Genomic DNA, 22770 nt, shown 5'->3' with positions numbered 1-22770 from the left:
CACGGAATGCTCGAACGACTAGGTATAAATGTATTTCCTTCCCCCCCTTGGGAGGACTGGCTTGGAAAGTTCACCAACGAAAGATTAGTCGAAATCACTCATAATGCAAGAAAAAGGCCTACTTTACCCTGATGACAAGAAGGAGATTGAATGTCTCAAGCATGGTACGTTACCTGTCCTTAGCATGACCTGACACTAAAGGATACCCTAGATCCGTCTATCCGAGACCACCACAAAATCGAGCCCGAATACACCCCGTCGCGTCAAAAAACCCTGAATACATCACCAAATACCGCCACATATTCGAAACGGAAACGTCTAATAGGCTTAATTTTCCATGCTCTATTACGTATACTACAATGCATATTCGCAGTAGTAGTAGCGATTCTATATGGGCTTGATCTACAAGAAGCAACAAAAGGCAACGTAAGGGCACACCCTTCTTGGGTCTTCGCCGAAGTTGTAGCCGGATTGTCCATGATAATATGTATCATGCAATGGATCTTTATGACGGCTGTGTGGTACTGGTGCTTTTTGGATGCTCTGATTTCTGTTCTATGGCTAGCACAGTTTGGAGTGTTTGCTTCGATGTATCTGGGTGCCGAGATCAAAGAAGTATTGGTGCCAACTTCAATCGATAGGATGCAAGCGGCGGTCTGGGTCAATCTTGTATGTGTTGTTTTGTGGTTTGCGGCAACAGTCTATGGTGCTATAGGGTGCTGTGCTCGTTTCAAGAGATCTCGACGGAATAAAAAGCACACTGGGTCAGGTTTGATGGTTGATGAAGAACAAGCGGCAAGTCATGAAGTGAGAGTTGAGTGACCGGGAGTCACCAAAAACTAGCACGGCCCGGCGTCATCACACACGAGCTTTGTTGTCGGCCTTTACGGACAAATCATTCTGCATGTCGGGGCGGAATCTGTTGATTTGACTCCATCAAGACGCAGTGTTCTATAGTTCACATTTGATCTTTATCATTTAACAAGGATCAAGTAGTAGCATTAATTTACTCTACGTAAAGCTTTACTGTCACCTCTTCTCATACAGGTACAAAATAAAGAGTCTACTGACTAATCCAATGTCTTCCCTTACTAATTCCCCAGGCTGCCCTTTGGCCTGTACTCATCCTTGCTTGACCGTTGTGTGGGTTGCAGCATTCAAAAGATTAATCGTATCAATCCTAAAGTTATCAGGCTCTAGGTGACTCCTAAACTCGGACTGGAAAACAAAGTTTGTCCCATTTCGGCCACCTTCTGAGTATGGTGGCCAGATTGGCAGAGAATGATCTCTTGCAAAACAACCGCTCATCCTGAAAGAGTTTGGGTTTTCGTCGTAGAAAAAGCTGATACAGGAGCTATCAGAGACCAATGAAAGCTTAGCTGATCCTAATGGGGCCATCCTCAACACGACGCTAGGCGCTGTGCTGACTTTGGGTCTTTTCGAATCCATCGTTTCCAATGGTTATTAAAACATCAGAAACTGAATATCCCATACCCTTGGTACTATAGCACTGCTACGCCTACGGGGTGTTGATCAGTTAAAAGACCTGCTTGGCCGACGCATGTGTATTCATGCTTCCTACAACATTCGAGTTAGCTGCATCAACCGCAACGTTGACGTTCCCGAAGATCTTCTTGATCTCGAACGGGAGTGGTACCAAGCTTTCAGCTTCCCCAAGCCTGTTCGAGACCATTACTCTATCATGGACAGAGTGTGTAGCATAAAAGCCAGGTTACAGAACGGCTCTACTGCTGAACTAATTAAGCAGGCAATTCATATCGGCGAGGACGCCGAAGAGTTAATCCAAGCCTTTTGTATGCTTGGAGGAGGAGGTCAGCATGGCGTGACACATACTTCCCCTTCAAATATGGCCACGACGGTGATGAACGAAAAGAGCAGTCCTGGCATCGACATAAACTCTCTCCCGTTGGTAATGATGGCTCGGTGGCTTTTTGCATGTCCATGCTTCGTCTAGTCATGATTGAAGTGGTTTGGAATAGCACATCGATAATTCCCTCTCAATCCGTGGTTCTCCCTAAACTTGACGGCATCCCCTTGGATTCTTTCTCTACTGGAGACATTCGGAGTCACATTAATGCCTACGCCAACCACAGAATTACCCAAATCGCGAAGATGATCTTTGTCTTCGCACCAAGATTTCTTGACGCAAACGATCCAAAATCTCGATTTTTTAGAATGGCACGGCTTATGATCCTACCACTGGCTTTCATCCAGAGCAGCCCTTGTTGCCTGTTAGATACCCGACAGGAGTTAGTGGACTTACTAAGCGTATTGGAAAGATATATTGAGTTATCCCAAGCGGAACATATGGTGAAAATAATATACGGAACTAGGCTAGCAGGAGATTGGTAAGTACAGAACAAAGAAGTGGCCTTGTGTTGTATGCACTGTACTAAGTGACTATGACATACAGGCTTCCATTATGCCATGTGATTTAAGGCCTTAGGTCCTCTGCATGGCGTTAATAAAGATGGCAGATTATTTTAAGTTTAATCAATCGGCTAGATATCTCGGCCCCTTCACCGAAGGCCGTTCAGAATATTGTTTGAAGCAGAAATAAGAGTATTAATACATTATAGGCAACCAGCTAGTAGATGAACCTCTCGGAATCCTTGGGACTTCGTACAACTTCAGCTTGAGCGAAACCAAGCCGGGGTCTCCCGTTGACATGCCATACCCCATATCTGACTGGGCCGATTGACTCAGTCGATTTCAAAATGTTGCCGACATTCATGTTCGGATCGATTTTACCCATGATAGGATGCGTCTCCGGCATGCCCAAAAACGCAATTACTACTTCAAAAGGATTCAGCGATACATGGCGTCCAAGATCCCAGAATCCCCAAAAAAGCGGCAGAGTGGCTAGTGTGCCAGCCATAGCTACTACGAGTGCGATAGCCATTTTGCTGTAGTCCGTCTCGTATACCGACTGCATTGTGTTTCTCTTAAACTCAGTAGTCTGGCTGTTGGTAATGTTTTCGGCGGCGTATTGCATGCTTGCTCTGAAGGATATTTCTCTGGCAGCCTCAATTATGTTCTCCATCGGGTTGGTCCATGTGTCCATGCATGATGGCTCACTGCCGTTTAACGACATGTACTGGGTCGCTGGAAGGCCTGAAGTCATGAGCTCCGTTCCCCAAGTGGTGGTTCGTTTCATAAAGGCGTATGAGGTAAAAACGGAGGAAAGAATGGTGACGAATCCGCCCAATATGTTGGATTTCCCCACTCCCATAGGGATCATGCGTCTGAATGTTGGAGCTTGATTAATCTCAGATAATGTTCACAGGTCGGGTAGGACTAACCTCGGCTCAATGAAGATATCGTCATGCCACGTTCCTTGCAATTTCACGTTTGCGCCTTCCGTGATGGCAATAGGATATTTGGTTATTCCAGCAGTAAGATCGCAAGTTTGGATTTTGAGATCGCCGCTGCAGTCATGAGTGGCCTTCCAGAGGGTTGTAAACCGTAATCGTGAGCCGTTCTTACTGGAATATATTTCAAGCCCTCTGTATTCAGTGACATTTATCTGGAAAAGATAATCTCCTCCTCTTGACATCATTGGTGATGAAATTTCAGTGCTCATATCGAATCTACGAGACTTTTCAGTGCAGTTGACTGCAAAGCCAAACCCCTAGCAGCAGCAGAGTCAGTTGACAGGTGTACTAAAAATGAGCTCAATGGAAAGCTTACTTGTACAGTGGCTGTGCAATTGTCACAGGACGAATTGTAAACACGAATTTCGTCACGACTGCTGTAAGACTGGGCAATCTTACTGAAATTCGAAGTGAGGAAGAAAATATTCGTGTTTCGGCCACTGAGAGTTGCACCATAACCGTACGGAAGCTCTCGTGCGATAGGGAAATTCATAGATTCTCGTATCGTAGAGTATTGCGTAGTCGTCGAAGTTGCCCGCTGTATTAAGGGGTTACGAAGCATCGACAGGGTAACTACAATAGAAGCTGAATTGTATTAGTCCATTAGTCCTTTCTTCATCTGATGACTTTCATATGCACTTACTGAATCCAAGTCGCTTAGATCGGAGTCTGGCTAAGTTGCATACAGCCTCTAGAAGACTAGTAGAGGATGCATATATCGCTTCGAGGTTTGGTAACTACAATCATTAGAACATGACACTGGCTGGAGAAAGGTTGAATGCTTACTGTAGTCGATTTGCAAGCTTGCCTCCAGAACGAGAGCGCCGCGCCTTCTGCTAAAGCATGTGCTAGGAATGCACCGCTTATGGTAGATGTGAGAGCGAGCCAGACTGTCGGTTGCATGCGACTATCCCAATGGTCTACTGGTGTTTGATCAGATAGAACCAAGACAACGACAGCGACAATTGTACCTAAAAGAACCAAATTAGTGACAGGTTCGTTCGGTTTTTTGACGTGGCTTCTTTCTCACTAATTAACGAGAGAAGCCATGAGCTAAACCCTTTTAAAGGGAATCGCTTCCAGAACCCAGGTTCCCATGGTTCACTTAGACGATCATTTATACTATCCACCGAAGCATGGGAGCCTTGATGACCGTGGCTTGCTGCTGTAGGTTTGTCAAATGGCTGCTCGTTCATAGAAACGTAACCGTGGTTAAGCATCCCCATTTTATAACCATTTTGGTGGCCATGACGTGCACGCTAGCGGTCCTATTTTAATGCCATCCAATATGGAGTTGTTGGTAATTTGATAGTACATACCTGTGATATGGCTGGGAGACGAAGTTTCTTCATAGTGTCAAGTATGGGTCAAATTAATAGTTAAACAATCCTGGCGTATACATGCCGTCTCCAAGGCTGGTAGTTGATTTGCCTATGTGTATGGCGCTTAGCAACAAATCAGTCTCGAGAAATCGAGAAACAACGAAATACGAAAGGAATGAAAATAGGAAAAGGGGTGGGGAGGAAGAAAATTTGGCATAGCGCGGGTGGACCTTGCACGAATTGTGATTTGCATGACTAACTCGTATTAATATCCTAGCTTAAATAAACTAGAAAACTGGCCTTCCATGTAAGTGCTTCCTTGATATTACTTCTCAGACGAAAAGTCAATAAAGCTTGTATGGAGTACTTGTTTAGTATTCAATCCAAATTGGATTAAAATAAGCTTGCATCAGAACGGGCTATTACGCGGTAATAAATCCTTTCTAGCATAAAATAACGCAGTAAAATCCACTTTAGCCCCTGTCTATGGCATTAGCCTTACCGCTTAAGCTCACTAACGGCAGTTCTCGACCTGATTACTATTTCCGATATCAACTGTATAAGAATTACCAATGCCGAGAAAAAAACATCTCAATCTGGTTTATATAACCTTCTGTGTTACTAACTAACACTAGCTATTCACGCATCGGTCATAATGTAGAAAGTACTTCTGGCGAAATTCTGACAACAGAGTATTGCAGTATTGAATACTTTGGCAAAACTATTGCCAGGCCTATTATATTCTAGTAAAAGCCAGAGCTGTTTCCTGTGCCCTGTTATTTATCGCAGCTAATGAATCTTCCTTGAACAATATTCCGGCTGACGGGTTTATTGGAATGTCGTTCAATTCGACTATGGTCAGGGAAGCTGATACGGTCATAAAGACGCTGATGCCTCTGTTGATAAAAGCAACGACCTGCGATACACAACCACTAATGTCCTTTTTATTAATGGTCAATGACGCGACCGAGTTTATACTGTACAGCGTCATCAAGAAGGGGCAAGAAGTCCATCTAGCGGGATTGCTTATGGACCTCGCATTGCTCTCGAGGGAACGGCGCAATAACGAGATCATCGCGGTGTTGGGACTGAGCCCGGCAGCCCCAGCATCGTGGTACGTTGTGCACCTTGAACACATTTTGTCCTTCAAGAAGGCCTCATTCACCTGGCTATATGACCCTGTGAGCCTCGGTAGTGAGTATATGCCAATCTACCACCCGTTCTGGTCTGGAATTTCTTTCTAGCCAGTGCCAAGCATCACTCTTGAGCTGAAAGCCAAGTATTGTTATGTATGAAATGGCGATCTTCCCTGCGAGTAATAAAAAATTGATGGAATGGTGCAGTTGTCGCATCTGTGCACTGGACAATGTCATGTCCGGGCCACGAACTGTATGCACATAACAGGAAAAATATGATTCTGACTGGACAAGATACTAATCACAATTGAAAGGCTGGAAATGACAATGTGGCACGGGAAAGTTCATTAGTGATCTACAGAGCTGAGACCCCCTGATCTTTTTATATAAGTAACAGCATGTAATTAATAACGCTCTCCAAATAAATAGCACGCCTGCCACATGTATCCTTTAACCTAGATTGATATCCCAAGTGGACGCTGCTTAACCTACGTTGTCGTAAGGGATTTCATTGTTGCCCTTCAAAGGCTTTCTCAGTCAGCCACCTTCCCACCTCTATAAAACATTTCTCTGCCAGTGGTTTCATTAGTACGGCCTGTGGGCCACTTTTTCTCCACCAATGGGTAAAGCTGTGTTCCGCCCCTGCCACCATTCTCCATTTTAGCCTCCCTCCTTGACTTTCGAAAGCAATGGTTTCATCACCATTTATCTCAGACTGTCCCGCCAGACGGACCATCATCCGCCGTGCTTCATCGTTTAGCATATCGTACTCTGCACCGATGGCAAAGATCCACGGTGGAAGTTCACGCCTCTCCGCGTAAAGCACACTGAGAAGGGGATTCCTCTGGTCTGTACCCGCCGGTATATAGATGTTATTGAAAAGAGGCGCCAACGATGCGAGGCCGTCAATATCTTTAGCGTGTCTGTATGGTCGAGATGCCAGCTTGTGCTCATAGTCCACGGTCCAGTCTACAGGAGCATACCATGGGACTGCAGCCCTGATCTTTCCTTGTAGACTCGGAGACTGGCACGCTGATAACGCGAGGTTACCGCCAGCACTAAAACCACCAATTGCGACTCGAGAACGGTCAACGGGGATGCTGTCATCCTGTAGAATAGTTTGTACTACAGCCACGATATCCTCTGTAGGTCTTGGAAACTTTGCCCATGGCGAAAGTGAGTACTGAATGCTGATGACCAGCAGATTGAATCTGTGACTCATAAAGGCGCAAAACTCGTCATCATAAGCCGGCGCACCAAGAGCAAATCCTCCTCCGTGAATATTGATGTACAAGGGAAGCAACTCGCCAGACCTGTAAGAGTCTGGAAAGAAGAAGCGATGCTTTAGTCTTGGCCTGTTTGGATATGATTTGGAAAAGACAGGATTGTCGGTTGGTCTCGGCGTTAAGCCAAGGGCTATTTTCGCTCTAGAATAATGCCACTGAAGGGCTAGTAGACCTTTGATAACATAAATGATGAGAATATACAGGCAGCGCGTTGACCGGGCGATAGGCGGCCAAGATAATAAAGGAAGAGTAATGTCGCCCTTACGTATGTCGAGCTTGTGATTGTCAGATGAATCCATTTCGAATTTCAGTTAATTAGCACTCGTAGTTACAATTGTCTAAGGGAGTAAGTAAAGGGAGGGTGGAGGAAATTAGTGCTGGAAATAAATCCTTCTGTAAGCTAGGCTGGATTCATAAAAGGGAGTCGGCTGGGAACACCGGACCTAATCATTGTCAGATTGTTCTGATCTTGTTGCTGGTGGTTATTCATTGTATTTATTATCTGTTTGGTTTTGTGCGGCAAAGCAGGGCTCTTGGTACCTTGGAATAACACGCTAATAATAGCCCTGCATTATTTCTTTTTCTGACCTCCCCTACTCCCTGTTGATCTATCTGCTTGGACTGTTTCCCTCAGGTTGTCTAGTCCGTGCAGTCCCCACAGCGGCGTGGAGCACGCTATAAAGCGGTATGGGGCCGCTTTAGAGATGTTGAACCGGTGATATGAGACCTAAGAAGGCCACTGTAGTATAACGATCAGCGCGCTATAACTTATGACTCAGTGACCTACGGTTTAACACCTGTCCCTCAGAGGGACCAGCTATGCACTATAAACGCTTGGAAAGGAAGGTAGAAGAAATTACCTATTTGCAATACGGGCAGCTATAGCTATCTAGGAAATGATCGGCAGAGCTAACTAACTATAGTCTCAGGCCAAGATATCTACGTTGTATTCTCTCGTTTAAAATAGCAAAACTGCCGTTATCAGGATGAAATTTATGAGGGAATGGGTGACATCCTACTTGGCATTTGAGAGTGCCAACTATATAAACGAAGCCCATTGCATCCTACTCAGCCCAGTACCTTTATCTTGCAGAAGCCTGCTCAATAACATAACCTGAAGCAGTGCAATTTCCAAAATGAGAAGTCTCTTCATCCTATCTTATCTCGTGTCGGCTATCGTCGGTACGGACAAGACTCCTCATCAAGGTCTTGGATGCCTCGTATCAGATGAGGGTACAGTGCAACAACCAGCCTCTCTTAAACTGAACCAGGGCAAGGATCTTCCGAGTAGCATCACAGTAGATGTTCATTTTCACATCGCCAGTACCAAAGAGCACGAGAACCTCATTACTGACACCATCGTCGAAGCTCAATGGGACGTACTTCACCGCTCTTTCGCAAAATACGACATCAACCTGGTACTAAACTCGACAGAGCGCGTCGTTGACGACATGGCTGGCCAGTCATTTTTCTTATACGAAGGCCCAGATAAGGGATGGGTGAAATACACAGATGAAGAGAATGAATTCTACCAGAAAACACGCCGAGGCGGTTATGATGCCTTGAATCTTTACTTTTTCAGTGATTACTCCCCTGGCGCGACCGGATATTGCAATTGGCCAACTGTCATCGCAGAGGGTGATGAGTTGACTTTTGCCAGAGACTCTTGTCAACTTAGTGGATTGACGATGCCTGGAATTACACCAGAGCAGGGCGCATTTGAGGAATGGAACCTGGGCCATCTTGCAGTGCACGAGACTGGACACTGGTTTGGGTTGAATCATACATTTACTGGTGGTTGTTCAGAACCAGGAGATTTTGTGGATGATACACCTTCCCAGCTGACACAGATCTACGGGTGTCCCACTGGCTCGGATAGTTGTCCTGATAAGCCGGGTATAGACCCCATCCATAACTTCATGGGCTATACAGAGGATAATTGGTAACTACTGGCATTATACTCATGTTGTCAAGTACTGACCTTGAGCATAGCACGAATGAGTTCACCCCCGGTCAGAAACGTCGCATGTTTGAGACATTCTTTGGCTTTAGGAGGAAGGTCTAGCGAACCTGCTCGAAGTGTCATACTTTCTTGTCGGCGTTAAGAGCTTGTACGGCCTGCTGCTATTCTTTGTATTTAAGACTTGGCAAGGGTATCGATTTGCCTTTACATCGATTTGCGAAGCTCCCGTTCACTGGCCACGTCCAGTTCGAGTCCATTAATCTTAGTATCGTGGAGTTAAACATACGTTTCAAGATTATCGAATTTCTCAGGAAGATAATTAATCTTTTCGGGGACCTGTGGCTTAACGGCTTGCGCAACCGTTTTATAAAGGCTCAACAAATGTAGAATAGTCCATATGCTGTCGTTGCCTTTGTATCGTGGGCTCTAATCAGCACTTTGCAATTTGAGTACTAATATCACGCCAGTAAGTCGAACTTTCAATACAGTTAAAAATGGTCGTGACAGTCAAGTAAACTACATCTACAAAAGATCATAGGGGAGAGTACTGTAACGTTACTGACTATCGTGATCACTTTCACGGGAGATCTCTCTCGGTCTATGTGTTCCGAGCTGTTGGTCAGTTTTGGGGCAGAGTTAGAAGTATCATATCGTAAAGGGAAGTCGTCACATATGGGGAATTGCCTCATGAGTGTAAACCGCTGACTGGTTTAATTCGTGGCCTTTTATTCCAGACTATCCATTGTGTGTCGATCATTCGCTGCCACTCAACGACTGGTGGATTTTCGGTTGCCATGATGTAGTCATGTTGCGGGGTTTCGGCATCTATTACAGCGAAATAGCGCCACAGTCAACATTTATACGCAAAAGATAATCTGGCGGACCACATAGACTTTCTGCATCGGTTGACTTTAGACTATGTACTTCACAAGATCAATTGTGCTGGCCTTTGCGGCCCTGCAATCTGTTACTGTCGCTCTGACACCTGGATCCAATCAACCGGAATATTCTATCTCAAGAAGCGCAACAGTGCCTAAGACCCATAAGATATGTTCCGTTAAAGCAGGTCACTCTAACGGCACAGACGATGCCCCAGCAATCCGCAAAGCCTTCGAGAAGTGTGGACAGGGTGGCAAGGTTATTTTCGAACCCACCACATATCATATCAACTCCGTATTAAATATTAGTGGACTACAGGATGTGGACATTGACATCTATGGAGAACTATTAGTACCTATCTCTCTCTATCTACTATCGTGATTACCAACTAATACTTTCCCCAGTGGGACACCAACATCACCTACTGGCTACAAAACTCGCTGCCAATCAACTTCCAAAACCAGTCAACGGCATTCATGCTGGGTGGAAATAACGTTCGTATCAATGGATACAACCAAGGAACATTCGACGGCAATGGGGACGAGTGGTACAAATTCATTCGAGCACAGCCAAACTCGTCAAACTATCCGGGTCGACCCCATGCCATCACCTTCAACGATTTGACCAACTCCGTAGTCCGTGGGTTAAGATTCCTTCGAAGTCAAATGTGGTGAGTAATTCAGATGTAAATGTCGTCAGATAACTGATACAGGGATCAGGACAATGTCGATTATTCATTGCCATCGAGTTGAGTTCCATGATATTTTTATCAACAACACAGGAAATACCTATCAGAGTTGTAAGAAACCCCTAGTAAACGCTGTAGTTAGATACTGAATTCCTGCAAAGCCAACACCGACGGCGCCGACACGATCGATTCGTCCCACATCACAATAAACAATTGGACTGTATGGAATGGTGATGACAGCATCGCCCTGAAAGGTAATAGCACTAATATCACTATTACTAATTCACACTTCTACAACGGTCTTGGTGTTGCCGTCGGTAGTCTCGGTCAGTACTACGGCGAAAGAGAGGTAGTGGAAAATTTCAGGGGAAGCAATCTCACGTTTGAAAACACACTACATGCAGTGAGTTCTATCTTCTTGAGCTAGTAGCATTTTTCGGATGACTAATTCAAGTACCAGTTTTACTTTAAAACCTGGACTGGTGATCGCAACGGATACCCGCCCAACGGAGGTGGCGGTGGGATAGCCAGTCAGTTTTCTGGTCTACGAGTCAACGACGTTTTTGGGCTTACACGAAGCAGCTGTCAGAGACCTCTTGATGGAGAATATCAAAGCGTATGGTCTACGCGGTGGCGCTGTCACGATTTCTCAGTGTACTAGATTTTCTGGTGCACCCGGATCTGGCAACTGTACTAATTCCGAATCCCAAATCAGTCACGTTATCGTCAATGGTCTTGTTGGCACCACAAAGGACCCTAGGGTTGCAAGCTTTCAGTGCAGCGCGGTAAAGCCATGCACTGATATAGCTCTGCTCAATGTCGATCTACAGATAAATAGCACCGCTGAAGCCGACCAGTATCTCTGTGGTAATGTTGCCAACCCGCAAGGTTTCAAATGCACTGGTGCTCCTTGTGTAGGCGGCAGCTCTACTGGTGGCTGCTAGTTCCTTCATAGATGCAACCGGGTGGTGGTTTAGGGATTTCTTCGTATGGGCCAGGATATTTCTGTAAAACTTTTCATTGTCCTCACTAAAACTGCCTAGGCCTCTCAAATAGGCTGACCTACATAGCGCAGTAAGTGCAACAGTCACATATGAGTTGACGGCTTAATATAGTACGGCTCTGGTACTAAATTGGGTGTCTTCTTAATTCTTATATCGCTTATAGCATGATGGAGGAATAGAAAGATAGGACTATACCACTACAAACATTATTAATTGACTAGAATATGATCGTCACTGAGTTTATCTTTAATCTAAGTCTTCTAGCGACAACTCTATCTTAGTGGACAAGCTCAACACTTCAGTGACGGCTCGACCAAATCTAAATGAGTTCAATAGTCGTTTGTATCACATATTTATATGGATCTAGTGTGACCTTAATGGCTTGAGTCCACTATGAGGTCCACTTAAGCACAGCCTTAAGAGCCTTCCCACTCTTTGTATCACTAATAGCCTTTTCAAAGTCCTTTACATCATAGTATGTAATCAAGTCGTCAATAGGGTATTTGCCTTGCGCATATTGTTCAATAAGGAATGGAACCAACTGGATAACAATTAGCGGATGTATTACCTTCTAAGGGAAAATTTAATACCTTGTTGGGGACAGCATCACCCTCGCAGCAGCCAACATATTCTCGTCCGTTGACAAGTTGTGCAAATACATCAATACTTACAGTCTTTCCGGGCTGCGATATAATGTTTCAGTAACTCTCCGCATTTTGAAACTTGACCAAGGATTCTGCTATGACTTACAGACGGAGCTCCTACAGAAGCAGCTCGACCTCTTGTCCCGAGGCATTTAATCATTGTCTCAATGACGGCTGGTACACCCGAGCAATCGAGAGCATAATTAATGCCGTTAGGAGGTGAGATCTCTTGGAGCTTAGAGATGATGTCAGGGTCACTGCCTAATATTGTAGCCGTAGCCCCCAGCGACTTTGCCAGGTCAAGCCGAGATTGTTGGAGGTCAATGGCGATGATCTCCTTGGCTCCACGGATCTTGGCAGCCATGACGGCACTCATACCTACAGAGCCAGTTCCAAAGATGGCGACTGTCTTCCCAGGTTGTACATCGAGTGTGTTAAGAATGGCGCCTGCTCCAGTCTGGAGGCCGCATCCGAGCGGCGCAAACAAAGCAAGATTGGTGTCGTCTTTCACTTTGACTAGACTTGATCGGTGGACTATGGCAAGACGTGCGAAAGAGCTTTGACCAAAGAAACTACTATACAGCTCTCTTTTGTCTTGGTTGTCCTCGAGGTGCAAAGCAGTAGAACCATCAGGTCGTTTACCGCCAAAGTTCCACGGGACCCAAGAGTTACAGTACGCAGGATGTTCCGATGTGCATTGCTCACAGGTGCCACAATGCGCAAATGAGAGGAGTACTTTGTCGCCGGGCTTCAAATTAATGATATCTGAACCAACTTCTTTGACGACGCCAGCACCTGTACATTTCATTAGATTATCCAGTGAAGTGAGATCAGACAACTTACCTTCATGCCCCAAGACCGCAGGTGCAGTAGCGGGGAGTGTGCCGTTTGCACAAGATAAATCGGTGTGGCATATTCCCGTTGCATGAATCTCTACTAGAGCCTCGTCGTTTCGAATAGTGCCAAGAGATATTTGTTCGAGAGTGAATGGCCCGCCGATATCTCGCAGTACCAGACCAGTTGTGGTAGACATGGTGAATAGATCAATTGGAAGCTCGATTACTTGGGCTCGGCGAAACGACAGAGTATTCTTCTACAGCAACCGCCTCGGGCCTGGCCTTAAATTAAAACAATTCCGTGTTCTCTAAGTGGCAACTATGCCTACGATTGCCGCATTTTGTTGCCGGATGGCAATTGACCTCAACTCAGCTATACCTTAAACAGCTTTTGACATACACGATCTTCCCTTGAACTGGGCAATAGCTCCTCGTACAGACTTCTAGCGCATAACTCAGCTTCCCCAGCTCTTTCAGCCGCGGAACAAACATCCAGAACACGTGGAAAGACTTCGATACCATGCCCCGGCATGCTTGGGGAACATTTGGAACTAACGTTAAAAATCGCGGGGTCGGCTTTACTATTGGGCAAGTGACTGCCTTAGCTTCAAATGAGGAGTCAAGAACTATCTACTACTTGCCTAACCTCCGCGGAGAGAATTTGTGGGGAAATATGGGGGTTCCTCAATGTCGGAAAGGATTAGTAGTATGGTAAACTCCGAAGAGCTTCTTCCTCCCACCTTTTCAAGCATCAATTCGACCAACCGCGGCCTCCCACCAGTCCCTTAACAATTCAAGTGCATAGGTGGTCCCTCTCTGACGAATGCCTGTTAGATACCAATGACAATCGCGTCATCTACGACCATAATAGTAATAAAACTAGTGAATGAGGAGAAACCTCTCGACCACACTCTTTACGCCGAAGCAGTCGAGACCACCGAGTTCAACACCCTGATTATTCATCCTAAAAACATCAATATAATAAAACAGAAGAGCAAAGTCGTAAACTTTAGCAGCTTCTTGAAAGGATTCATCACCGCTATTATTATCTAGCCCTACTGAAGCTAACAATAACAATTTAAGAAAACCGACGACCATACGATGGCTTTACAGAAAAAGGTACCAGTTCAAGAAACAACTACATATGGATCTGGAATTTTAGTCCTATCTCAACTCTCTCTACATTCCAACTTCTATACTAGGTCCATCCCTTCAAAAAAAAAAAAAAAAAAAAAGCCCAAGCCCCAGGATCTAGCACTTGATGAGTTTAGCCAACGTACGTAGCCCTTCCAACCTTTGCCTCTATAAATCTTGTTCTATCAGCCTTTTTTTTTTCGCAACCTCAACAGCGCTTACAAAATCACCAGACTGCGAAAATGCTGCAGCGAGTGGGATTAGGACACCCATTACCGTTCGGTTGCCCTGTCGTGCTGAAATTTGCTTCAGTAATGAGGTGAATGCTTGGTCGAGTGCCTTGACACAGAATGAGGCGTTATTCGCAGAATAGTCCCAGGTCTCAGCAACATCTGTCAGCGATGCCTGAAAGGCGGATATAAGGATGCCAGAGATAGCACCGAGAGTACCGCCCATATCGTCGATATATACAGCAAGCTACCGTAGAAAATAGAGGACAGATTCAGTTTCAGATGCATCTTGATCGAGCAAAGGCAGAGCAGACTCGGAGAGACCTTTGACAACCTCGCGACATTCTCCATCATCCATCACCCTATCCCACTCAGTCAGCTTCGGCTCGGCTGCGCTGATACGCTCACAAGCGTGTCGGATCATCTTTTGTAAAAAGGCAGGATTGATTTGAATACCGCCCTTTCCGGGATTTCCAATGCTCGTCTTGTTGAGATTAGAAACTGACTGCCGTTTGTCATGATAGGCTGGCCATGTCGTATATGGCCAAGACGCGGCCGTAGTATTGGTTTCGAGAAGTTGGAGGAGGGCATCAACATCAGAATTTGACTGCCTTGCCGCATTAGACGGATTGCATGGTGTAATAGAGAATGTAGGGGCATTAAGAGATGTTTCAAAGGCTCCGATGAGTGCGTTAACTGCCTGGCCAATATCGAAGCATTTCTTAAAGGTGTAGTGCCGTTTGGAAGCAGCTCCCAGGATCTTAATTGCTAGTACGAACGAGGTGTCAGCTATAGAATTCCGATCATCTCAAGAGCGGATATGCTTAGACAGTGTAGATGGATCAGCTGTTAGGGAAAAGCGCCAGAACTTACTAAAAATATAGCCAGGTAGACCTCGTCGATCTAGGCGACTGGTCTTCGAGTTGGGGATTGAGACATTATCCGTAGCCACCAGAATAGCTATATTGTTGACGAGCCCTTCAGCCTTGGCCTTTTCCATCGGAAGCCCGGAATGAAGTCGGTCGCCGGTGTAGTTACTGATAAAGAGAATGGCTCCTTTTGATGAAGGTGCCATACGAATTGCTTTAAAACCTGCTTGGTGCTAGGAGATACAGATATGTCGCCACAAGCAGCTGCCGACAGCGATCAATCACCAATAAAACTGCTCGAAGCTGGTTCATGACCTGATACACCGCCACCAAATATAAATACTGAAAAGTTATCATGGTGTAAATTAGAAACCATATTATCAGTCTAGTCAAGTTCAAGGTGAGGGTTCGCTCGGGCAGGGGCGCCGAGGGCTTTGGGCCTTGGAGTGTTAGCTGCCGTGGAAGGAAAATAATGCTTGGTAGACATGTTTGCAAGTTCTACTTGGACAGACGGTCAAATCATGGCTGATAGGTAGCAGTCGTTGAAGTGTTTCTATCTCTGCCCGAGGCAGTATTAAAATTGGGGCTCTTTCTACTGAAGCCATTTTTTATTCTAATCTGGCTCTTACGGCGGAAGATGACCGGGTGTCCAGGGTAGGATGACGCATTAGTGTTGGACGTCAAGGCTTTCAGCTCAAGCCATAAAGTGTCCCTCGAGATGTTAGGCAATTTAAGGCCGCAAGCATCAACATTATCCCTGTCAGTGGCAAAAATGGCTTTCAACCATCGAGATTGAAGTCTGATTCTAAGATTTATGCCCAACTAGATTTAAGCCTGACTGAGATGCTAATGCCAGAATCTGTTTCAATCACAGATCTACGTTATATCGGTAATTATCAGTCAAGTCTTTATTCTTTACTGTAATAAGGAGGTATTTAGCTTTATTGTTATGTGGCTTTGATAAAAGGTCATTTTAAGCTTTTGCTTTGGTAACCTGGCCTCTTGCTACGTTAACAAGTTCTTCCTCCGACTCATTAGTACTGAGTCCTCTTTCTAATCTTGTAATTACACCCATGGAATTATTTTTCTTGCTGCCATCTTTGTTATCCATCGACGAGAGCTTGTATGGTTGTTGAGCAGACGGACCGTTACTGTCCGAAGTACTCTGTCGTCCCTTGATCTTAACCCAGAGCGGTTTTAGAGAGGGCAGGTTGACGGCGACAATAGCGCATTGCACCTCAAAAGCCGCTACAATAACCATCTTTCCGACATCGATCGAGGCATCTGACTCCATCGAAGTGACAGATACAAGTACCGGAAGGCGAATGAGTGCCACTGTGAGTGACACGATACCAAAGGCTAGAACGGAAAGAACGGTGATCTTTCGTCGAAGAGTCATTTGCAGAGACCAAATTGTTGAGATGGGGATGCCGAGGATATACAAGTCCATAATAATGTTCTATGCAAAGGGTCAGTTTTCTGTCAACGTATCGTCTACGAATTCTTGGTTGGGCGCACTAGGATGGGAGGCGTGAGCATGACTGTGCGTGTATCGATGCATTTGACTTCTGGATATAGCATCGGATTGAGGATCTTTTCGAATGGTATACATTGGAGGACTGTCATCAGACTGCATTTGTTAGGATAGTACTCGAGTTTGTTGCGATTAGGGGTACTGACAGGCTAGAAAGGAATGTGGAAAAGACAAGCACGAAGCCAGCGTAAACGAAAGCTCGGAAGGGGTTTTCGGGCGACAAGCGCATGTAAAACAGAAGGAACGTCGTTTTGATAACAGCGTGGGCTGCGTAGATAACAATCTCTTCGATGAATGCCGTCTAGATAGAAATTGTCAGCCATTCGCCTTTGGCGTACGAGTGTCAAGCCGTTCACCTTCATGAGATCGGGAGACGCAAAACTGCAATTGACATTGCCTGGTCTGATCAAATTGTTAGTTAATCGAAGTCAGGTTTTGTAACCTATTCCAGAAACATACTTGCCGCAGCCCAAATTCATGAACAGCTGCAAAACGACTTGATGGACAATGTTGACCAGAAACACTACCACCGATGCCCAATCATCCCAACCCCATGATTTGATGACTAGCGCACGGGAATAAAATCGAGCTATTGACGAAAGAAGGCCTATCGCGAAAGTGATGTAGGCGACGACATATGCAGCCACGTATAAGTCTGTCGACATATTGAGTAAGAAACAATAAACTTGATTTGTTAACTTCTTAATTCAGAAAGCGAAAAAGAGAGCCGCTCTCGGATTCACGGGGTTATATGTGAGCCCGAAAAGCAATTAATCCTTGCTGTGAGAGAAGAGACATTTCGCATCATCAAAAGATTTAGAAGCGGATGATCAGTGCTGCATCTGTTGTAATGAGACACCGTTCCCACCCACCGGATACAGTTTAATCCTTGTGATGTTGCAATTCTCTACCAAACTAGGAAGGGTTTAACCCAACGGCTGAAGAAAGATTGAAGCCACATAATAGGCGTTCATGATTGTAGAATTACATGGTTAAACCATTTTCACCAGCGGGGAAGTCGGATATGCAGGGGATGACAGGGTTTCTGGCATTGAACCAACAAGAAGTACAACGGCACAGCACAGAAGCGAAATTAAAATCTATACTCCAGTACTCTGAGGTTCGATTCAACACGTTTGAACATGCATTTATTTTGCTCTTAATAATTGTTTTATATGATCTGTCAACTACTGAAGACCTCATGCCAGTACTGACGAACTTATAATGTAGGAAGTCTCTTCCCCGCAACCTTCGTGACGAACCTCCCGCACTACCTGTACGTATCCCTGCTTATACCACTTGTCAGGCAGCAGTGACCGTTTAGCGCTCCTTCAATGTCACCTCAACCCCTATCATCGGCATGGATACTGAATCAGCTCCCCCACATAACCTTGCTTTTCCTATATCTAGGCTGGCTGTTGGCCAGAAAAGATTTTTTCCAACACCACGGCACAGGTTTGAAACCCACGTCAAAGAAGCACGGGAGAAACAACCTTGGCAACCATGGGTTACATTCTAAGCAGTTCTAGCTGGGTGTCTGTTCTCGCCGCGGGAATCATCGGGCTTTTGAGTCTTATTGTATGGCGCCGTTATTTTGCTGCTATTAGTGATATCCCAGGACCGTTTGCGGCGTCGTTTACTCGTTTATGGCATATGAACCGCATTTTGAAGGGTGACCAAAACCTGGAGTTGATTCGTCTGCATGAGAAACACGGTACGTAATGATGGGAGCAATCAGTTATATATTGCTTACCATTACTCAATAGGCCATTTTGTCCGTGTGTCCTACGATGAAATTAGTGTCAGCCACCCCGACGCCATCAGGAAGATCCTACTGTCTCCTCTGCACAAGGTATGATGATGATCCTTGTACTATTGTTTGAGCCACCAGATTGACACTGTTCGAGGGCAACTGGTACAAGATTCACGCCTTGCCAGACTACCGCTTCCAGTCTCCTATGAGCACTACAGACCCCAAGAAGAAGGTTGAAAAGTCGAAGTACATTGCTGGCGCATATACTGTCTCTAACGTTGTCCGATCTGAAGAACATATTGATAGGACATTTGAGCAGTTTTTGGAATGGATGAACCAGTATGCCAATGACAAGAAGCCCATGCATCTCGATAAGTTCATCTCCTACGCCACTTTCGATGTCATCGGAGAGATTGTCTTCTCCAAACAATTTGGCTTCCTTGAACAGGGCGTAGATATTGGCGATGCCCTCAGAAACTCATTGGCTCTCAATGCATACGTCGCAGTTGCCGGATACTTCAGATGGATAAACATTGCTCTTCTAGCTAACCCCTTGGTCACATGGATGGCCATCATGCCTATGGGTCACCTCTTTAACACTACAGCGTCCGTGTTAGCAAATCGAGAAAAGAACCACGATGTTCGCTACGATGCTGTGTCATATTGGTTCAACCAGCATAGCCAGCACCCCAACAAGCTTACAGTCAGAGAAATCAATACACAGGCACTTGCTGCTGTTGGTGCTGGCTCTGATACCGTTGCGGCTGGTATCCAGTCATTTATATATCACATGATACGCCATCCCACTGCATGGGCTCGCGCCCAGGCCGAGGTCCAGGACGCTGTTAAAAAGGGTTTATGTAAAGACAATATCGTCTCTTACGCCGATGCTCAAGAACTCCCGTAAGTCGTTGTTCCATAGGTACCTTATACAAATACTAAACCTCGGCAGCTATGTACAAGCTTGTGTCAAAGAAGCGCTCCGCATGTTCGGGCCAGTACCAATGGGACTTCCAAGAATAGCTCCCAAGGGCGGTTTGACATTTGGTGATCGTACTATCCCCGGGGGTACAATTGTGTCTGTGAGCCCTTGGGTTATCCATCACTCGAAGGAGTTCTGGGGCGAAGATGCTCATGAGTTCAACCCTGATCGGTGGTTGGAGGGTGATGTAGCGACGAAAGAGAAGTTCTGGATTCCCGTAAGTTATCCCACTACAGCACTCCTCCAATTTACACTAACAGCATCAGTTTGGGGCCGGATATGGCTCTTGTCCTGGACAGAACGTCGCCAAGGTTGAGCTTGCCAAGATCACGGCTACTTTGGTCCGAGATTACAACATCCAACAAGTTGATCCAAAGCAGGAGTGGAGTTGGAAGGCTTATTTTACTGTGGTTCCTCATTCTTGGCCTGTACTGATTGAGAAGACAAGATGAACCATGTTAACCTGAGGACGTCATCATTTCTTACAAGCCTTGGGCTATTCCTGGTTGGTATTACCAAGACATGTGTAAAAGAATCTAGGTGAGAAAAGAACCCTTGTACTTATGATATGGAGATTGGAGACCAATATTAACACAGGCGATGATTTCGACGTAACTTATGATGACTAGGAATAGCTGAATAAAAATTATGCTACTCTGCTCGACGATTCCAGCTATGGCGGAATGGACCCCCAGGTATTGATGTCAATGGTCGGGTTGCAACTCATAGAGGGAGGGCTGGCGCTGCCCAAGGAAGGGCGTCAATGATCGTTATCCTGACATAAAGCCTATGACAATTGCTGAGTTAATTGCCAAGGTTTGGAAGAAGGAGTAAACTAGGCTGTAAAGGTATATCCATAGCTCCCAAAGTCAAGACGTCATTCGGATGAATACTTTCCCGAGCAACTGATTCACAACGCTACAACTACCAAGCTTGTCGTCTTACCCAATCGACCTACTTAAGAAACTCGTGTAGGTCAGCTGTTAGCCAGGATGGGCTGGAGAGGTTGTTCAGCTTGCGTTAAACAATGCGATAGTTGTAGACAGCTAATGAAGCGTTGCCAACAATACCGTTGCAAGTTACCAAAATCGATTTACAGGTTGTTGATATATATTTCAGAAACGCCGTATTGTTGTAGTCTCTCTCTGCTTTCTAATCTATTCCTTTATCTACGCCAAATCTTGATTGGTAGCTCTCCTACAATCAGGTTAAATGCCTCGAATCGCGAGACTTTGAAGCCTTCAGTAGGCATAGCGAAATCATAACGGTGCACCAAAGTACTCAGAACAATCTGTTGTTCGAGATACGAGATATTCCGTCCAATGCAGCCCCTTGCACCGGCAGAAAATGGGATAAAAAAGGGCTCCATTCTTTTTCGTTCTTCTGGGTTAAGCCAGCGTTCGGGCTTGAAGGTGTATGGCTCGGAGAAGATATCCTTATCATGGTGAGCGCACCAGATCGTCATTGACACAGAAGTGTCACCCGGAATCCAATTGTCCATGATCCTGGCTCCTTCTGGTGGTGTGCGTCGTGGGAGACCAGAGGATACAGGTGGGATCAGACGAAGGCCTTCGTCGAGACAAGCCTTCAGATACGGGAGATCTTTGACTTTGCTAAATGGTGCGATAACATCGTCTTCATCCATAATGCCGGCAATTTCCTCTCTCAGCTTTTGCATTTGCTCAGGATGACTAATCAGCAGTTGGAGAATATGCGTAAGAGAAATAGCAGTGGTCTCAGCTCCAGCATCAATAATCGCAGAGATTTCGGCAACCACTTCTCCCCACTCAAGTTCGTTTGCAATACCATTCTTATCTTGCATGAGACATGAGAAGAAGTCATCAAACTTCTCGCTAGTTTCGTGTTTTCTTAGCCTTTCCTTAGCTTGGTGGTAGCAAACGTCACCCCATGGAGCACTAGTGGCCCAGTAGCTCTTCCATTTGTTAGGAACGACCTTGGTGATACGGGCTAGCCATGGGTAAAGTTCATATTCCCAAACAAAGACAGACTTGACCATGGCTGAGTGGTTCTGCGATTGTCGATATCTAGCAGGATAGAGCCGGCCGTCTGGCTTCTCGGCGATAACCTCATCCGTGCCGGTATCAAGTAAGGTCATCTTGGACGAAAGAGCGATATAGTTGATCGCCTCGATAGTCCATAAGTTGATCCACAGATTGAAGTCAACAGTGAGGTCTTCCGGGTTAGGGTCCGTATCTGGCTTGAGGGGTGCAGTGCAACGAGTGTCGAAGGCATTTAGAAGACGCTGAGTGGTATATCGAACTTTGAACTCCCATTTCTCCAAGTTCCTTGTGGCAAAGGCAGCTGAAAGAAGTCTTCGTTTTCTGCTATGTTCGCCCTTGTCAACTACATCGAAGAGGTTTCGATGGGTTCCAGCAAGGACAGTCTCCTTGTGATCTTTTGTGCACTTTGTTTGATGGCCATAGATGTCTTTGATGGCCTTGGGATGGTTGAAGGACAATGCATTAGGCCCAATTCTGAGGATGGCTTCTCCACGGCGTTCGTGTTCAGCGGCAAGGGTCTCTGACCGCTTGCCTGTATGGCTGAGATAGCAGTGACGTAGATCAGTGAGGGGAGAAAGCCAGGAGAAGTTTTCATACTTTCTAAATCCTTTAGGATCAACAAAGTATAAGATAACAGGGTAGACGAAGAGGCGAAGACACAAACCAGCAAGGCCGGCCGCAAGTATAGTAAAGACAATCATCGTTGCATATATATTGCATTGAGTGATAAATCAAGGTTCAGAGGCGAGGAAGGTTGCTCTTTTATAGTTGAAACTTATTCAAGAAAGGGCAAAGGAAGACGACAACAATACTGAGGCATATTCCTCAGTACACCAATTAATTGTCGTTGTCTAGCTCTGAATCAGCCAAGCTGCCATATCTACTACAATAAGCAGGGATTGACGCTCGGACTGTCTGAGGAATAGAAGCCCGATTACTATTGGCCTGTTGAAATCTAGTTGAAGGAATGAATTTCCCTTTGTAGTAATAGAGCTTAATCATTACAACGCTTGGGGGGCATATATTTAGTCCTTAACCAAAAATGGTATTTCATTCCGCTGATAACACAACCTTAGTTTCCTCCAGTTGTTTTA

At 45.4% G+C, this 22770-nt stretch overlaps 10 protein-coding genes across 10 annotated transcripts; 4 read left to right on the top strand and 6 right to left on the bottom strand.

The window, feature by feature from the left end:
• Positions 1 to 82: 82 nt before the first annotated feature.
• EDB82DRAFT_502323 (uncharacterized protein) lies at positions 83 to 960 on the top strand (the record flags this gene model as incomplete). The annotated part of the gene is made up of 2 exons (XM_065608673.1): positions 83 to 164; positions 212 to 960. Coding segments are annotated over exons 1-2 (668 nt in total), but the record flags the coding sequence as incomplete, so codon positions are not given.
• A 1611-nt stretch (positions 961 to 2571) lies between these two features.
• On the bottom strand, positions 2572 to 4879 carry EDB82DRAFT_576106 (uncharacterized protein). Its single transcript, XM_025736496.2, has 7 exons — positions 4715 to 4879; positions 4426 to 4654; positions 4182 to 4366; positions 4039 to 4132; positions 3712 to 3980; positions 3324 to 3652; positions 2572 to 3266 (listed from the first exon to the last, which is right to left on the bottom strand). The coding sequence occupies exons 1-7, from the start codon at positions 4745 to 4747 to the stop codon at positions 2609 to 2611; spliced, it is 1797 nt and encodes a 598-aa protein (XP_025587097.2). The 5' UTR covers positions 4748 to 4879; the 3' UTR covers positions 2572 to 2608.
• Positions 4880 to 6301: 1422 nt separating this feature from the next.
• EDB82DRAFT_502321 (Alpha/Beta hydrolase protein) lies at positions 6302 to 7528 on the bottom strand. Its single transcript, XM_025736494.2, has one exon. It carries the CDS (start codon positions 7436 to 7438, stop codon positions 6362 to 6364), a length of 1077 nt encoding a protein of 358 aa, XP_025587095.2. The 5' UTR covers positions 7439 to 7528; the 3' UTR covers positions 6302 to 6361.
• Positions 7529 to 8202: 674 nt separating this feature from the next.
• Positions 8203 to 9577, top strand: EDB82DRAFT_502318 (metalloprotease). Its single transcript, XM_065608672.1, has 2 exons — positions 8203 to 9081; positions 9132 to 9577. The coding sequence occupies exons 1-2, from the start codon at positions 8276 to 8278 to the stop codon at positions 9202 to 9204; spliced, it is 879 nt and encodes a 292-aa protein (XP_065465123.1). The 5' UTR covers positions 8203 to 8275; the 3' UTR covers positions 9205 to 9577.
• A 443-nt stretch (positions 9578 to 10020) lies between these two features.
• EDB82DRAFT_557000 (galacturan 1,4-alpha-galacturonidase B) lies at positions 10021 to 11863 on the top strand (the record flags this gene model as incomplete). Its single annotated transcript, XM_025736492.2, has 6 exons — positions 10021 to 10332; positions 10386 to 10651; positions 10701 to 10780; positions 10831 to 11072; positions 11130 to 11199; positions 11252 to 11863. 6 exons carry the CDS (start codon positions 10021 to 10023, stop codon positions 11611 to 11613), a joined length of 1332 nt encoding a protein of 443 aa, XP_025587093.2. The 3' UTR covers positions 11614 to 11863.
• A 154-nt stretch (positions 11864 to 12017) lies between these two features.
• EDB82DRAFT_556997 (alcohol dehydrogenase) lies at positions 12018 to 13350 on the bottom strand (the record flags this gene model as incomplete). The annotated part of the gene is made up of 4 exons (XM_025736491.2): positions 12018 to 12214; positions 12264 to 12356; positions 12424 to 13112; positions 13161 to 13350. 4 exons carry the CDS (start codon positions 13348 to 13350, stop codon positions 12065 to 12067), a joined length of 1122 nt encoding a protein of 373 aa, XP_025587092.2. The 3' UTR covers positions 12018 to 12064.
• Positions 13351 to 14527: 1177 nt separating this feature from the next.
• On the bottom strand, positions 14528 to 15592 carry EDB82DRAFT_556994 (Dak1 domain-containing protein; the record flags this gene model as incomplete). Its single annotated transcript, XM_025736490.2, has 2 exons — positions 14528 to 15285; positions 15391 to 15592. 2 exons carry the CDS (start codon positions 15590 to 15592, stop codon positions 14765 to 14767), a joined length of 723 nt encoding a protein of 240 aa, XP_025587091.2. The 3' UTR covers positions 14528 to 14764.
• Positions 15593 to 16273: 681 nt separating this feature from the next.
• Positions 16274 to 17698, bottom strand: EDB82DRAFT_502314 (uncharacterized protein). Its single transcript, XM_025736489.2, has 5 exons — positions 17380 to 17698; positions 17277 to 17322; positions 17067 to 17221; positions 16905 to 17016; positions 16274 to 16845 (listed from the first exon to the last, which is right to left on the bottom strand). The coding sequence occupies exons 1-5, from the start codon at positions 17583 to 17585 to the stop codon at positions 16360 to 16362; spliced, it is 1005 nt and encodes a 334-aa protein (XP_025587090.2). The 5' UTR covers positions 17586 to 17698; the 3' UTR covers positions 16274 to 16359.
• Positions 17699 to 18423: 725 nt separating this feature from the next.
• On the top strand, positions 18424 to 20107 carry EDB82DRAFT_546169 (cytochrome P450; the record flags this gene model as incomplete). Its single annotated transcript, XM_065609455.1, has 6 exons — positions 18424 to 18455; positions 18528 to 18634; positions 18687 to 18772; positions 18828 to 19576; positions 19626 to 19872; positions 19955 to 20107. 6 exons carry the CDS (start codon positions 18424 to 18426, stop codon positions 20105 to 20107), a joined length of 1374 nt encoding a protein of 457 aa, XP_065465122.1.
• Positions 20108 to 20820: 713 nt separating this feature from the next.
• EDB82DRAFT_556993 (cytochrome P450) lies at positions 20821 to 22377 on the bottom strand (the record flags this gene model as incomplete). The annotated part of the gene is made up of 1 exon (XM_025736485.2): positions 20821 to 22377. The coding sequence occupies one exon, from the start codon at positions 22375 to 22377 to the stop codon at positions 20821 to 20823; it is 1557 nt and encodes a 518-aa protein (XP_025587088.2).
• Positions 22378 to 22770: the final 393 nt, after the last annotated feature.

This window comes from Fusarium venenatum (assembly GCF_020744135.1).
Source record: "Fusarium venenatum strain MPI-CAGE-CH-0201 chromosome Unknown EDB82scaffold_2, whole genome shotgun sequence".
Taxonomy (NCBI): domain Eukaryota; kingdom Fungi; phylum Ascomycota; class Sordariomycetes; order Hypocreales; family Nectriaceae; genus Fusarium; species Fusarium venenatum.
The sequence above is the reverse complement of the archived record's forward strand: the minus strand, read 5'-3'. Positions and strand labels throughout refer to the sequence as shown.

Bases quoted from the DNA above. Each gene is read 5' to 3' on its own strand.
- EDB82DRAFT_502321 (XM_025736494.2), bottom strand. From the start codon at position 7,438: ATGGATTCATCTGACAATCACAAGCTCGACATACGTAAGGGCGACATT.
- EDB82DRAFT_502318 (XM_065608672.1), top strand. From the start codon at position 8,276: ATGAGAAGTCTCTTCATCCTATCTTATCTCGTGTCGGCTATCGTCGGT. The intron at 9,082-9,131 runs GTAACTACTGGC...CCTTGAGCATAG, and splicing joins GGCTATACAGAGGATAATTG to CACGAATGAGTTCACCCCCG.
- EDB82DRAFT_502314 (XM_025736489.2), bottom strand. From the start codon at position 17,585: ATGTCGACAGACTTATACGTGGCTGCATATGTCGTCGCCTACATCACT. The intron at 17,323-17,379 runs GTATGTTTCTGG...CAATTTGATCAG, and splicing joins ATGAATTTGGGCTGCGGCAA to ACCAGGCAATGTCAATTGCA. The intron at 16,846-16,904 runs GTGCGCCCAACC...CCCTTTGCATAG, and splicing joins TGCTCACGCCTCCCATCCTA to AACATTATTATGGACTTGTA.
- EDB82DRAFT_576106 (XM_025736496.2), bottom strand. From the start codon at position 4,747: ATGAAGAAACTTCGTCTCCCAGCCATATCACAG. The intron at 4,655-4,714 runs GTATGTACTATC...TAGGACCGCTAG, and splicing joins GTCTCCCAGCCATATCACAG to CGTGCACGTCATGGCCACCA. The intron at 3,267-3,323 runs GTTAGTCCTACC...TCCAACATTCAG, and splicing joins GATATCTTCATTGAGCCGAG to ACGCATGATCCCTATGGGAG.